The 15,503-nt window shown below is 34.4% G+C and overlaps 1 protein-coding gene across 10 annotated transcripts in view; it reads left to right on the top strand.

The window, feature by feature from the left end:
- PTPN3 (protein tyrosine phosphatase non-receptor type 3) overlaps window positions 1–15,503 on the top strand; it is a 156,844-nt gene that overhangs the window by 87,149 nt on the left and 54,192 nt on the right. For 9 of the 10 annotated variants that reach the window (XM_030265783.4, XM_072924387.1, XM_030265784.4 and 6 more), the window contains 3 exons: window positions 4,771–4,891; window positions 8,627–8,714; window positions 13,462–13,550. In XM_030265783.4, coding sequence (XP_030121643.2) covers window positions 4,771–4,891; window positions 8,627–8,714; window positions 13,462–13,550 — 298 coding nt within the window. Of the gene's footprint in view, window positions 1–4,770; window positions 4,892–8,626; window positions 8,715–13,461; window positions 13,551–15,503 lie in introns of those variants that run through there. The other variant, XM_041714663.2, reaches the window with a different exon arrangement.

Raw genomic sequence — 15,503 nt, 5'->3', positions numbered from 1 at the left:
TAAGAGTGTCCTGATTGTTTATATACAGCAGCTTTCCAACTCTTTTGGGCTGGTTTTCCTTAATTATATTTTACAGTTGTGTTAGGCAATTAGAAGCCACTTCAGGAGATCATTGCTTCAAGTATTGTTTATGTGATGATCTTCCATTAACCCACAAATGATTTTTTTGAACTATAGAACTTCAAAACAAGGTACGATCTCCAGAGTGGAGAACCCCAGATTGGGATACTGGCCAGTGCTGTAGCTGAAGCAGCTGACTTTCTGCAGTACCTCTTAGATTTGATGCTACTATTCTTCTGTATCTTTAAGTTGGATGAACCTATTAAATATTTTTGTGTAACATAACTAAGAGGGAATGAATCATTTCCCAAGGTCAAGCTCCATGTAATACGGTATTACACTCATGGTAACAGCCTTGGGTTGCACCAGGGAAGGTTTAGGTTCTGTATTAGGAAAAATTTCTTCACCAGAAGGGTTGTCAGGCTTTTGAAGAGGCTTTCCAGGTAAGTGGTGGAGTCATCATCCCAGGAGCTATTTAAAAATGTGTAGATGTGACACAGAGGGATATGGTTTGGCGTGGGCTTGTCAGTGCTGGATTAAGGGTTAGACTCAATGATCTTAGAGGTCTTGTCCATCCCAAATGACTTTGTGATTCTCAAATGAGTAGTGGTGAATGCTGAGAAACAACATATATGGCAGAGGATCAGATGCATTAGTTTGGTAAAGCCTCACAATGTTTTGGGAGTATTGGTAGCTATTCCTTTAAGTCTTTTATCCCAATATCTCCTCAAAATGAATACTCTTGTGCTTTGGGTTATACTTTGCTTTTCTTAGTAGTTTTTTGGTTGTGTCTGTATGATTTCTGAAATACATGTTGTATTTGAAATGCAGAAACAGCAACTCAGTATAATTTATAGTTTCTAATTTGTTTCTTCATTTTCCTTGTGACTATTGTTTTGTGTTGTTGTTTAACTGTGTCTGGGTTTTGAGCTGCTGATTTTTATTTTTTAGTTCTTTTAATAAAAGGCATTACAATGACTGGCTCATGATTCATTCTGGAGTGGTAAATAACTTGGAGACTACCATTGTGCATGCATAGTTTTCTTTATTTTTCCTCTACAAATGTTCCTTTGTTTTTATTAATGCCTAATTTCTCATTCTGTCTTACCACAAAATGGCCAGCTGTTGTAAGTGGTCATAAGCAGCTATTTACAGTCATGCCTAGGCTGAACATTTTGTAAGGGCTCTTGAGTGTGAAGCATTATTTCCTTTTACAAAACAAATTAGTTTTAATTCACATGATAGCTAGTTCTACTTGTCCTGTAGGGACATCACAATTACATAGGGACTGAGTGGGTTAGTGTTCATGCTCCTCATTTGGATGCAGGTTCCACTTGCCAAAACACCTTTCCTTCTTGCAGCATTCACTTCTGAGAGTTTTTTGGTCCTTTTAGGAATTTCTCTCTGAAAACCATTTTCAACATGGTGTAATTTTGCTCATTCCAATGTACCTTTTTAGTCTGTCTTTAGTAAGTGTCTACCTTTTTATGTTGGTTCTTTGAAACTGAATTCTGCTGTAGTGGATTGTTTTCTGATTCCAGAAACATATTAATACTTGAATAATTTTTAGTTACTGTTGAGAAACATTTTATGCTGGGAAGTTCATCTTTCTTCTGTTCTTTTTGTGCCAGTAAGCAATCACTTAAAATTTCTAAACTTATTAAACTGTATAGATTCACTATATTTTTTTTTGTGCCTCCATGTTCATATGATCATAAATTAATCATTAGCCTTTAATACTACATTTCACCCTCATCTCAAGAATGCTAAGAGTCATTATTGCTGTCCTGATTTGGAGACCAGTCATATGATTTATGTTTTAATCCTGTACTGCAGTTTTATAGATGAGATACCCTTCTCAGACCTATAGAAAGTTGATATTTAACCAGTTTCTAAAGAATAGCTCTTGTAGGCAATCTTTTGGGTAAATTTGACCATGTGTTCTATAACTGATTTCTCATCATGGTTAGCCAATGAGCCATTCATACATTTCCCTTCTTGTATCTGAAGTTACTGGAAATGCCCATGTGCAGAAATAGGTTTTGGTGCTATTACTTTGCATGCAATTCTTTTTCTTATTATTTACAAGTAAAGTCTGTAGAATTGGTGAACAATGTCACTTGCACCTTGAAGGATGTCTGAACAAAATACTTTTGAAAAAAGGATGAAGAATATATGGCTTGTTTTGGCTTCAGTAAGGCATAGACAGATCCTATCGTCTGTAAACATATATGATCTCAAGACTTGTGTTTCAAGCACTTATAAGCTCTTATTTTGTTGAAAGTTTGTAGAACTAGTGTTTCATGTCAACATGGCTACTTGGCTATTGGACTCTTCTTTTACTAGAAATTAAAAAATATATTGTTTTTACTGAATATGGCCTTCTAAATTAATGTTCCATTACATTCCTTTCCTTAAAGCTTTTCATATTAGATCTAGAACTCTAAAATACAATATTCTGACATTCAAATATCAGGGGTTTTTTTTTTTGACTCGTCATTGATCGCACTTAGCTCTATACTGTTTGCCAGTTATAACAAATTAAAGAGCAACAGTGGTCTAGAATGGAGAAAGGTTAAAATATTATTGTTTTTATACTCTAACTTTATCTTCACTGAGTATCTGCTGACTCATGATCAGAGCAGAAAATATGTCAGGCGAAACTCAGGTGAGAAATAGGTCTTTAATATTTCCTGCCCTTCTCTCTTCTGGAGAAATCCAGTAAAGAGATAGAAGCATCATGGGTTATTATTGTTGCTGTCTTGATATGTCCTCACTTTTTTGTTCCTACCTGGATAATTAAATCTTACACAAGATCATTAGTCTTGCAAGATGTTTCTATTCTACTGTAACAGCTGGCTAGGGAGTTGGAGAAGCTAAATTGCTTCCCTTATTGGCATGGCCTAAGGTAGCTAGTAGCAAGAGGGAAAAAGCCCAGTGTAGCCTACTTAGAAGATTAAAAAGAAGACTACCTCATAATGTGTGAAGGAATAACAGTTGTTCCTTTTAGGGAAGGTAAAATTACAGTAAAAATATCTTTTTCTATTGCAAAGAAAATTGAAATAGAAAACTATGTTTCTTATTCCTGGCAATCTGGTCTTTTCCCATTGGCAAGATGTGAATTCAAGCTGGCTGCAGCAAACCTTAAAGATGTAGATTGTTTCATAGAAAAGATGGGTTGTTTTAGTGTTTAGCAAAGGAAAGGATCTTCAATCAACTACTGTAATTGTGGGGTTTATTTTAACTGTTATTAGCATACTACTTATTTCTAAAAGTTTCAAATTTTCACTTTTATTGTTATTGCCTTAGACATAGCATTGTCAGGCTTAGACTTTTGTCAATATATGGATATTCCTAAAAATCACTTCAGTTTCTTATGATACTTCTGCATCATCTGTCTTGGTTAATTTGGTGGTTTTTTGTTTTGGTTTGATTTTATGCTTTCTTGGTTTTTTTTGTTCTTCAGATAAATTTTATGGTAATGTTCAAATATATGATTTAGCTTTCATGGAATATATTTAGTCCTTTGCCTGCAGTTTGCTAATTAATTTAAAGTTTAGGCTACCTTTAAAAAGAAAGAACTAAGTATGCAAGGCTGTCTGCATTTAAAGTAAATTAGTTTCTCTTCATCATTCCCTTTTTTATTTAAATATTTCTCTTGATGCCGACAATTAGGTGTGCAATTATATTAGCTTTTGACTGCATGTCCCTGGGAATTGTATTGTATCATTGTAGTTCCATTTTCTGGACCATTTAAATAATGCAGTTTGAATATATATATGTGGCAAATATTAGTTATCCCCTGCATTACAGAGCCTACATAATTACTAGGTATAAGTTATTTGTGATGTGCCTCTCATGCCCCTCAACTTGAATCATTTAAATATATATATTTTTTTAATTTTCTGGAAAATAGTTTTAATATTATTGATAGTATATCCTAAAAGTGTGCTCTTGAACTTTGATTTAGTTGCATTTCGATGCTGAATTGTTTGCAGTCTATCAGTTACTTCCTTTTGTGTTAATTTGCAAAACCTACTAATAACTTCTGGGAAACTTCAAGGCTTCATAATCACTATTCCATACTCCTTATGAAAAAGAAGGTTAGTACAGGTCATAGTTATTTACTTTTTGTAGCAGCTTTGTAGTGTTATGTGTCAATTAGCAGTTATTTCACATTTTCTGTTAAGTAATTCACAAGCTGAATTTCTAGGACAGTGCCATAGTTGGTAGCAGAGTGATTTCCACCTGAATTTGTGAAGAGTGGATGCTTTTTAAGTGACAGATCTTGTTGAAGACTTCTAATATGTTCTAGTCGAGTAAATGTGTCAAATTGATTTCATTTGCCATCTCTTACTGAAGTAATTGGGTGTTCTCTGATGTTACAGTGCTGCACGTGTGTGTCAGCACAGCACATGACATCTGTCTGGTGCTGTTACAGGTTGTGATGCAAAAGTGAGGCTACATAAGTAACTAAATAAAGTACTGAGTCATTCAGTGCCTGAGATTATAGTTATGTTAAGTGCATTTTGAAAAAATTTTACCTCGCTGAGGTCATAGAGTTCCCAATGTTCAACACTTCTTGTCTGTTGGGAAATAACTGGTAATTTCTTCATTTTCCCATATTTGTATGTGTTTTAATGAGAAGGAATTTCTTCTAAACAAAAATCCAATTAACTATGAAAACTGTATATATGTGTTTCTTAACAGCACAACTTGGAGACTATAATGCTTCAGTGCATTGCTCAGGATATCTTTCAAATTACAACTTTATACCGGAGCAGAACAAAGATTTTCTTACCAAAGTAGAAACGCTACATGAGCAACACAGGTAATGTCAACTTTTTGTTCTCTCTTACCTCTTGAGCTTTTAAAGAAAAAAAAAAGATATCAAAAAGAAGACTTGAGTTCTTAGTAGTTACATTACAACAGCCAGTTGTATTTCCTATAGCTTCTGTTAAATGAAGTACTTGGGTTTATCATAGAGATGCTAGATTAATTATATTCAGAGTGCAATGCTAATTTGTTGAAACATTTAAATAAATGTCTAGTTATAATCTCCAAGTGATTAGTTAGCCTTAAATATTATTAAAGGCAACAATCTAGAACACTGTACTAGATTTTTGAAGGGTTTGCTGCATGAAGGACATTTGATCATTTTTCAAATTCTACAGATGTTTTTTGTCTATATATGTGGAAAAACGCCAAGATATGCCATAACAATAAAACACTTCAATTAACTTGGTGCTTTCACTCCCCTCTCCTGAGTGTAATGCAAAGGCTGCAACAGATTATTCCAGTCAGTGTGCTGCTGATTATTTTTTCTGACCCTGCTGATTTGTCCCTTGTAAGTCTGCAGCTTTGGAATTAGTGGTGTTGATCAGATACTTGCAAGCTGAATGCAGATATACCAATCTAAGAAATTGTCTGTGAGCAAATAAAATACAAATCTCTGTAGACTTGTTTTCTCTGTCTGTATCTTAACTGCAGCAGAGCTAATTCCCCGCTCTCTTAGTTTCTTTGATTTATACTTTGAAATATTTCCATTTTCATGTCTTCCTAATGTCCCTCAGCTGTTTTTTTCTCATCTTTCAATACTCTTGCTTTTCCCTCTGGTTTTTTTACTCCTAGTGGGTGTCGTGAGTAGTTTTGAACTTCACGTGTGCTCCCTAGCTATCTAGAGCAGGCATTGTCATTTATGGGGCAAAAGAAGATAACCACTGAAATCTTGACTCCAACTGTCCTTTCTGTTGGAGACACTAATCTGGACTGCTTTCTGAACAGTTTGTGTTCAGGCACACAATTGCTGATGCTTCTACTCCTTCCAAATTAGTTGGCAGTTTCCAGTAGGCTCAGTAGTTTTTTGAGGGGAACTTTTAGACACGAATGAATAAGCCTGCTTGTCTTTAGGAAGCAGTCACCTTGGAGACCACTGAGGGAAGTTTCTGAAGAGTCTTGGAGTGGCTGGTTGTTATTTAGTGCTGGGGTAGCACTAAAGAGATATAAAACTGGTTATGTTCTGCAGAGGAAAGATCAGAAGTTCGCATTGGTCCAGACTAAGGTGTGGTGGTGTCTGTTGGAAAGACTCCTTTCTTCTCTGTGTCCTTTCAGTAATATCAATGCTTTCATTGAGTGTCTTTGGTGGTGTGAAGCCTTCATGGTTGAGAAGTTTAACTTCTGTATTGGAATTAACACAGATGTTGGTAATTGAACGTCTGAATAAATATACTGAGTAAATTGATCTGGAAAAAATTTTTCTTTATTGTTTTAACATGTATTTTGAAACTTAGCTCTTAAGGCCAATTTACTTTAGAGTACAAGGAGAGGCAGACAAATTATTGTTTATCCTGGCAGTATTTCTTGCATACTCCTTTGGCATTCGTGTGTCTCGGACATGAATTTGACTAGATCGGTGCCAAGAACATACTTGACAAGAATGGTTCTGGTGTTCACCAGAGCTGCTGGGAAGGAAAGATGGAAAGGAAGAATTTACTTTTTTACCCTTTGAGAGAACATTGTTGCTTTGGAATGAGATTTCTGCTCATCTGGAATAAAAAATACTGCTGTAAACCATATAGGTTATATGTAAATTATTATAGCTTTGAAATTGGTATTCTTTTATTAGTGGGTTTCAAAGCCAACCCTATAAACATCTATGCTTTTTTCATTCTTTAGTGTCTATCCTTTGGAAAACTTCCACAATGGAAAAGAAAAAGGTTTGAATTGCTGAAATACAGACTTGAGACAAGTTATGTCTTGAGTTACGTGTTGTAACTCAGTGCAAAGCTTTTGTTACCTAGGTCTTACGTTGCTTTTCAAAATCTGAGGAAGTATTCCCTGAACAACTCCATGCCACTCTGTTCAGTGGACAGTATGTAGCTTTTAAGAAAGGAGCTATTGTCATATTGAACTGGTATAACTTTGGAAATTTTCGTTCTGTGTTCATCTCTAAATCCATAGCGGGATTTTTCTGTATGTAGTTGGTTCTAATGTGGTTTTTACTGCTGTGTTTTGCTTAGTAACATAAGCAGCCCGAGATCTTAGGATGCAGATAGTGTCCAAACTGGTAAGGTTTTCACAGTGCTTGCTAGATCCAGCCATCAGTTAGAAGAGAAGAATGCATTTGAAACTAAATAGGATGCTTATATTGCAGATGAAATTAGCTAGTCCTTGGGTATCAACAACTATAAAAATTGGAACATCGAGACCAATTTCCTCTTGCCTGTTTATCTCACTGAATAATTACCATCTGCTTAGGGACCTGAAGGTTTCGTTTCACCTCTAATTGAGTAGGTGGGTGTAACAACAATGAGTAAAAAACCTAAGTCTATGAGACACTTGTTAGCCCTTCAAGACCCAAGGCATGACTGGTCTGGTGTAGATGGAGTGTACAAATAGAGAATCAAAATGTACAGGCATATCTTGTTAGTGTTCTGAACGAAGTACTTGATCAAATTATTTGAAATGACACTAATATACTCTTCCAAACATATTCAGCATCCTTTCATATAACAAAATGGCCATTTCACATTATTTGCTTCTATAATTTTCTGACACAGTGAAAGATATAGGGTCTGCTGAAGTTTTTCAGAATCAAGGTGACAATGGTCAGTGTACATGTAGCTCTGAGAAACCAGTTTAGCTCAGGATTGTGATAAACAGCAGTTTTCTTCATCTTTGCTTTCTTTTTTCCTGATATTATGCCATCCTCAAGCCATGCTGGCCATTGCTTTCCAGCTCAAGGTAGCTTTCAACTTTCTGCAGTATGATGTAATATTTCCTAGAGTGGCTGTTTCAGGGCATTGTATTTTGATGGCTTTGCATTTTAAAAGAGGGATATTAATTGGAAGTATTAGATGCTGGAGCTCTTAATATAACTCAATGTTCTGTCAGCTTTTTGCAGGTTGTACCTAAATTCCATTTGATTAATGTAATTTTATGCATGTTGTTTGGGAAGCTTATCTAGCAAATAGTTGTTTTTACCTGTACTATAGAAGCTTACTTGAATACAAGGAGGTCAAATGCTTTTATGATTTCAATGTCTTACCTGCAAGAGAAAAAAATATTTTAGGACTTACAGACTTTAGGTAAACTTAGATGGCTTTTCTTTTGTGAGTTTCATAACTTTAACTTTTAATCTGATCTCTCCCCTTTATTTTATTAGTGCATTCATGCTTCTTATCTTTCTTCTACATGAATTCTTTCTAAGAGACTAGGAAATATACAATATTTATAGATGCAGCTTCTTACTAAAAGGTCAGATTTTATAGGGGAATTGTTTCCTTGTCCCTTTGAACATAACAGATAGCAAAGATTTTTATAAAAAGAGCTGGTCCAGAGTGGCTAACGTAATAAAATCTTGTGTAATTCACTCAATTTTTTGGGAGTACTTTAGCAGGGCCTTCACCAGTAAAGAAATTATGGCACTACTTCATGTGAGGTTTTTTTCTGAGACATTTAATTTCAGCGTTCTTCTGGTTTTATGCATTTGGAATAAATATGATATAATATCTTTTACTTTTGACTTGTCTATGGCTCATAGTTATTATTTTTTCCCTTCTTGTAGTGGCCTCAAGCAATCTGAAGCAGAGTCCTGCTATATAAATATAGCAAGAACACTTGAATTCTATGGAGTGGAATTGCACAGTGGTAGAGTATGTTTACATTGTAATTTTTCCCTTGGAAAGTAAATTTATATGCTTTTTTTTTTACATTAATTAATAGCAGTAAAAAAAAAGGTAATATTTAAGTACTGACTTTTTCATGTGTTATTTTTAAGTAGAGCTGGTTAATTTTTCAGTAATTTATGTGACCCTTCCAGGTTGCTGGAAGGCTGTATGACCTTCCAGCACCTTCCAGATGCTGGAAATTCAACCAAATAAGCTAGAGCTCCTCAAAAGTGTAACAAAATATTTTTAAGATAAACTATTTAATTACTGCAGTATATTTTTACATTAGGTTTCTGATTTTACAAAGGTTTCTGAGTTTCTTAGCATAAGAGAAAATGAAATGCTCTGTTTAATGCTATTAGTTGGCAGGTGTTTCAAGAGTTTAATTTCGCTGAATTTCTAGCACTAATTTCCTAAGTGTTAAGAATATAGAGGGTTTTTTTTGTTTGTTTGTTTGTTTTTGTTTAAATTCCTGTATTCCCTGATTCCAGGGTAAATCTAAGAAGTATTTAACAACTTGAAAGATGACCACTAAAAATGTATTTGAAATATTTCGCCTACAGGGTATTCATTGATAAGAGACATGTCATAGTATTTCACTGTTCAATGCAATTTAATTTTTTGGCTACACTATTGATGTTAAGTGAATCTCCAATATGCTTTTTTAGTTGCATCCTAATGTGCAAGTTACCTTTAGTGCTTCTTTGCAATAGTAAATTGTTTTGGTGTAAGGCTTGTCGTGTAAAAAGGAAGTGTACTACAGATAATTGATTTCCTAGGTGAAGATGACTTCTAGTTTTCTTAACATTTTTGTGACTTTTGTTAATAATCCTGACACTAAGAGTTATAATGAAAAATTCATTAATTTCTTTAATGATGAGGAAGGAATAGAATGAATAATTTGCTTCCTTCAGCATATTTTCTTGTTTTTCTTTTTGGTACCACAAATAAGTGCGTGTTGCATTGGATTTCTAGAAATTCCTAAAGTACTTCTGTATGAAGCCACTGTAATTACATTCATATTCATGAAATACAGCACTCAAAAGGTAGACACTTTTTTTAATAATGGAGAAAAGTAGAAAGGAAAGGAAATGATCTTATTAAATCTGATTTTGTATAGTCTGTTCATTGGGTCATCTGTCACCTTTCTACTTTATTGAAGAAGCTCTTAGTGTTACACTTGAGATCACTATATGCACTTAACTTGATTGGATATTTGTCTTTAAACTTCTATTATAGCCTAGTATTTTGATAAGCCAACATAAGTGCTAAGATTTCTGCTATGTGACCAGTCTCCTAATATTAATGGGATATTGTTTCTGCAAGCTCTTCTAATTTCCATTATCCTTCCTGAGCTGCCGGCTGCTGAACTGCATGCAGGATGTCAGTAGTGGTCTTACCAGTGCCAAGTCAAGTAGTGATAATAGACTGGATTCAGACATTTTCAGCTAAATGAAATTTTGCTGCAGACCATTTTGCTTCTGTTTCAATTCAAAATAATAGTTTTATCGAAATTCAGGTTTTTTAAGGATGAAATATTTGAAGTGATCTGGTTTCTCAGTTGAACTAGACATCTAAACATTTAGAAGGTGCTAGGAAGGAAATGGAGCCCAAACCAGAAAATATCATGCCACCTTTCAAACTGAGTTTTGATACCATTTGAATGTTGAGCTTCATTCTTCCTCTCCCTTCCCTATCTCGGAGTAGGTAATGGCAAAAGGAAAGTACAGAGAAGGATAACAATCATAATTGTTTTAAGGAAAAGCCTTCTGTAGCAGGTGAACAGCATGGAGAACGTGAACAGCCAAGATCTTCAGTCTACCTAAAAACAGACAGGTTTTAGTAAAGGCACTTTTCCCAGAAGGCTGTCGTTGAACTGTAAGTTTTACTTCTGATGTAATGGATGCCCAAGGTGAAATAGCTATCAGGAACAGTCAGTCACTGCAGTCCATTAAACATAAAAGAAGCTTCTAAACCAGGAAATCCTCTAGCTGTAAATGACCTGAAGCTGAGAAGAGGAGTTGTTAGGGTGTAGCTGGTTGTCTCTGAAGTTTTGTCTTTCCAAAACATCAGTTGCTAGTCCCTGTTTGGATTGAATGCCATGAGGCAAACCTCTCAACCAACACGGGGTTGATCTTGCTCCCAACATGCCTGTAAGAAGTTTATAGTGAAGGTTTACAAGCTGCTTCTTCCCAGAGGCTACTATGTCCTGCCCCTGCTTTGGCAGGGATGTTTACAGTGCCTCCTGATATTCTCCCTGCTCTCAGTACTGCTTTTAAATCATCCTTCCAGTTCTGTCACACCCAGTGCCTTGACCAGATTTAGCAGGGGCTAATTAAACTGTGTGTCTGTGAAAGCCTTTAGCTCTGGGGGTTCTGATGATCTTGTTCCTCTTAGATTGTGTGTCAGAAGAACCAGGAAACACCTGACTTTTATACTAATGGCCCAAAGAAGCTGCTGCTCCTGTACTGGTGGTTGAGAGAGGGATACTTTTGGATAATGTTTCTTAAAGAGCAGATGGATATATAGCTTCCTTTTTTTTTTTGTTTGTTTGTTTTATGGTAGAAAGTTAAATATTTAACATAAGTGTGAGCTTTCTTTTTAGCAACTTACTAAACATGCAATTTCAATCTGAGCTCAGTTTTCATCTGCAAACAATTCTGTTTTTTTTTTTTTATGAAAAACTGAACTGCTAAAATATTAAAATATGCGATAGTGTTGGGAGACTCAAGAGAGTGAATTCAATATCTTAAAACTATATTGATGTATCTTGAATTTCTACTCTCCTTTTCACTCAGGACCACAATCCCATCTGCTCAATAATTAATTTGCTGTCAACTCATCTTTCATTTTTACTCAGAGAGTTGAAGATAGAAAATTTGTTGAATCAATATTATTTCCATATCTACAAAAATCAAAATGGTAATTGTAAATTAAATCAAATGTTAATCAGTACTTAACTAGCTAGATGCCTGGCATTATAATTTTTTCTCTTTACAACCTTTTTATTATTATCTTCACGTTACCTGTTTTTAAAAATAAATATATGCATGTTATTTCTTTTTTATGCTATTTAACAACATGATGTTTTGCAAGAGAAATAACTGTACATCAATATCATATTTCATATAAGAGACCCTCTCTTTATGCTATTCCAGCATCTTGATTTTTGTGTTTCTTAGGCTCAGTACAAGAAAACTCATAATAACAAATAACATGGAGATTAGTGGTTTGGGCTGGTGCAGAGGAGGGTAAGGAATGAAGTTTGTTCTGACAAAGCTTCTGGAGAAAATAGAGTAGTTTAGCCTAATTAATCCCATCAAGTGTTTTAGATAATCCTTTATTTCTACTTAATCATGTAGATTTTAAGGTTTTACTTTTAGAGTCTTTTTCTTCATAGTATTGATTTTTAAAAACAGGAACCTGGAGCAAGCTCAAAGTGCTAATAATGCAATTTTCTACCCTGCTTTAAGTTTGCCATATCAGGCAGAAACAGCTAAACTGTAGGCAGTTAATCTCCTGAATACCTTGTTCTTCCCAGGTATTAAAATACTGGGATGTCAGATCTGGATTCCTGTATTGTGCTTTGCAAATTAGGTTGGACTTCCCTCATTCATGGGCCTGTATCACACTGCTGTTCAACTGTTTTTAAAGGATTTATTGTAGACTTTCCACAGTATTGCCAGATTACATGCTCTGTACCTTATTAATATAAAGAAATTGGGATTGGACATGGAGGAAAGCCATATATTAATTGAGCCCAGAGTACCATCTAGAGGAGCAACTGCGCTACTGAGGGCATTAAGAGAATCTGTTACCATTGGCTGTCCTTCAAAAACACTCTGAAATTGCTTTTGTGTCAAAACTGATATCTTAAACAATGGATTCTGCTACGTGGATTTATGTATACATTTATCTCTGTTTAGAAATCTATGTAATAACACATTAGTATGTATTGATCATAAGAAAAGGGAAGTCAAGGTTTGTAACTTCCTTAACATCAGTCTGGATTTAGGCTCAAAATGACCATTCAGCATCCTCCTCTCTGCCTTTTTGTTGTTTTGTTTTGTTTTTTAACTCAAATGTTTGCTTCTATGGAAGAATGTATTTTCTCTTAAGTATCTCAGTACCTAGACAGGATTGTAAAATTATGATTTTTTTTTTTCCCCAGTTGCATGTGTTAAGCTAATGCATACCTTTCGGTTTAGTTAATAATGGATTTCATTTAGTGTATGAAATATTCATGTGCACATGTATTTTTCCAACATATTCTCATATGCATAATTGTGGTCACCTCCTGTGCAGTCTTTCTTGGTAAGACCTTTTAGGAAAAAGTAAGGAATTATTTCCTCTCTTTTTTTAAACAGCACATAATCAGGCAATTTTTGTTCAGTTCCCAAAATTCTGTGACATTTACCTGACTAATCTTGGGAAGTATTTCAGCTTCTTTCCTGAAATTAATAAGGCTAGACTTGCAAATTTACTCTTGATACAGACCTAAGGAACGTCCAGGGTAGTAGGATGAACATTACAACTTTTATGAATGAATAATATTTAGAATGTGTAATAGATAACATCAAAGGAAAGAGATGGACAAAACTCAAAAATGTCATTGATTTTGTTCTTCAAGTGTAGCAATTTAGATATAGAAAGCTTGAAAATAAATGTATTAGTAGATAAATCTGAATGACATAAACTGCATCTGTGTTCTTACAGTATTTTTCTTTTTTAGGATCTCCATAATCTAGATCTCATGATTGGGATTGCATCTGGTGGAATTGCTGTATATAGAAAACTCATCTGTACAAGCTTCTATCCCTGGTAAATTCTTGTATTGTAAATAAATATGTCCAGTTTTTTTAAATCTTTAATTTGCTTTCACATTTATTCCAAAGAAGCCTACAATACATATATTTGTTCTTTATGGAATATTGTGGTATTTTCTTGTGCTTAGATAAAAATGAAAACTTGCCTAGCCTTTTATACCTTTAAGATTTTTAAAGTCCTTGCACTGTGTGAAGTCTTGATCAAGTTAATTTACATACCAGTATGAGTACATTATTAGGAGGACCCTGTGGTCTTAAAGATTTTCTGCTGTAATGCTCAATAATATGTCTCTTTAAAAACAAACAAAATCAATCAGTATTGCTATTAAAATTCAGCCCCTAACTCAGACTGAATTAAGCTCAGTCTGGACTTTTTAACATGGCATTCAGCAAGAACATACTCACTTCTTGGAGTATAAATATAAATTAGGTTTTTGGAGTTTCAGATTTACAGGAAATAGAACAATATAATTTTGAAATTTTAAAATCTCATCAAATATGGGTATATAACATTAGCAAGCAGGTGAGAGACCTTCACATTCTTCTCTGATACATAAAACATTAGAATACATGATTATGCTGTAGAAAATAACCTCTGCAAAGAAATAATGTGTACAAGAACTCTATTGTGAATGACATGAGAAGTTACATAAGCTATAACTTTTTTAAAGTGCTTGTGGGCTTAATTAGTTATACCATACTAAAAATTACAACCTGAATAAGAAATTATATGGAGATTGGGCACTTCCTTAAGGGTTTTTGGATTGGATCAGAAAGAATTTTTTCCAGTCTTTCTTTTTTAAACTAGATATGATTTTTTTTTTAATGCTTGATAAAATTATAGCTTTGTCATGTTATACGTGAGTTCTTTGTTGAATTTGTAACAATTTTTTGGATAACTTTTTCAGTAAGATAGTACAGTGTTCTTAATCATGACAGAAAAATGCATTCCAATACATTCCAAACTTGCTTTTGACCCTTAATTATACAAAAAAAAAAAAAACCAAAAAAACAAAAAACCAACAAAACCAAAAAAAAACCACTCGCTAGCTCTAGTCTTTAAATATTAGTGTCATTCCAGCCATTCATTTATGAACCCAACCAAAAAGCTATTTCCTATAGAAAAGCAATAAATTCAGTTTCGATTTAAATTCTCTGGGAAAATATATTGCATGGTCTCTGGATTTATTTTTTTTCTTTGCTGCGAGTTGCATTTCAACTGCAATAATCCTGGATAAATGCATGTCAGTAATAATGCTCTCATGTAGCAGCACAGTCAAAACTTGCATTTTTCCATTTCTAATGCACATTGAAGCATAAAAGACTTATCTTTCATCTTTTTGCCTTAAGTGCTGCTCTTTCATACATCAGGCTCTCAGCTTCTTTGAACCACTGCAGGTTTAAAAACTGCCAGCTGGAGGCACATTTTCTGTCTTCTGCCAGTCTTGTTCTGCCAACTTAGTTGACCTAAGTAAGATATGAATTGATAACAGTTGTTCCTGAAAATCACAGAGTGATGGCATTTTAAAATCTGTGGCTACATGATTTTTTTCAAGGAAGGGAAAAATAGTTTATAGCACACAAGCCCGGAGGAATCTACAACTTCCTGTGCTACTTTTACTCCTGAAGAGCACAGAGGAATAACACAGATGCTAAAACATTTTTCTCAAAAGTCTAGTCTTATTTACAGAAAAAAATGAGGGAAATAAAACCCACAGGTTTTTCAGTTCAAATAATTCCCACTCTAAAATATGAGGTTTAGGCAGTAATATTTTCAGCAACAGCTATGCAGTTGTTCCAAGCTTTCCTACTTGTGTACTTTCTCTCTCCCTCTCTCTCTCTAAAAATTTCTTTTCATCTTGAAAGCAAAAGCTCCCTACACAGGGGTTGACTTTTTGATATTTTATTTCTGGCATCTTGCATGAGTTTATAATACATCTTTGTGCAG

Source organism: Taeniopygia guttata, chromosome 2 (genome assembly GCF_048771995.1).
Source record: "Taeniopygia guttata chromosome 2, bTaeGut7.mat, whole genome shotgun sequence".
NCBI classification, from domain to species: domain Eukaryota; kingdom Metazoa; phylum Chordata; class Aves; order Passeriformes; family Estrildidae; genus Taeniopygia; species Taeniopygia guttata.
The sequence above is the reverse complement of the archived record's forward strand: the minus strand, read 5'-3'. Positions and strand labels throughout refer to the sequence as shown.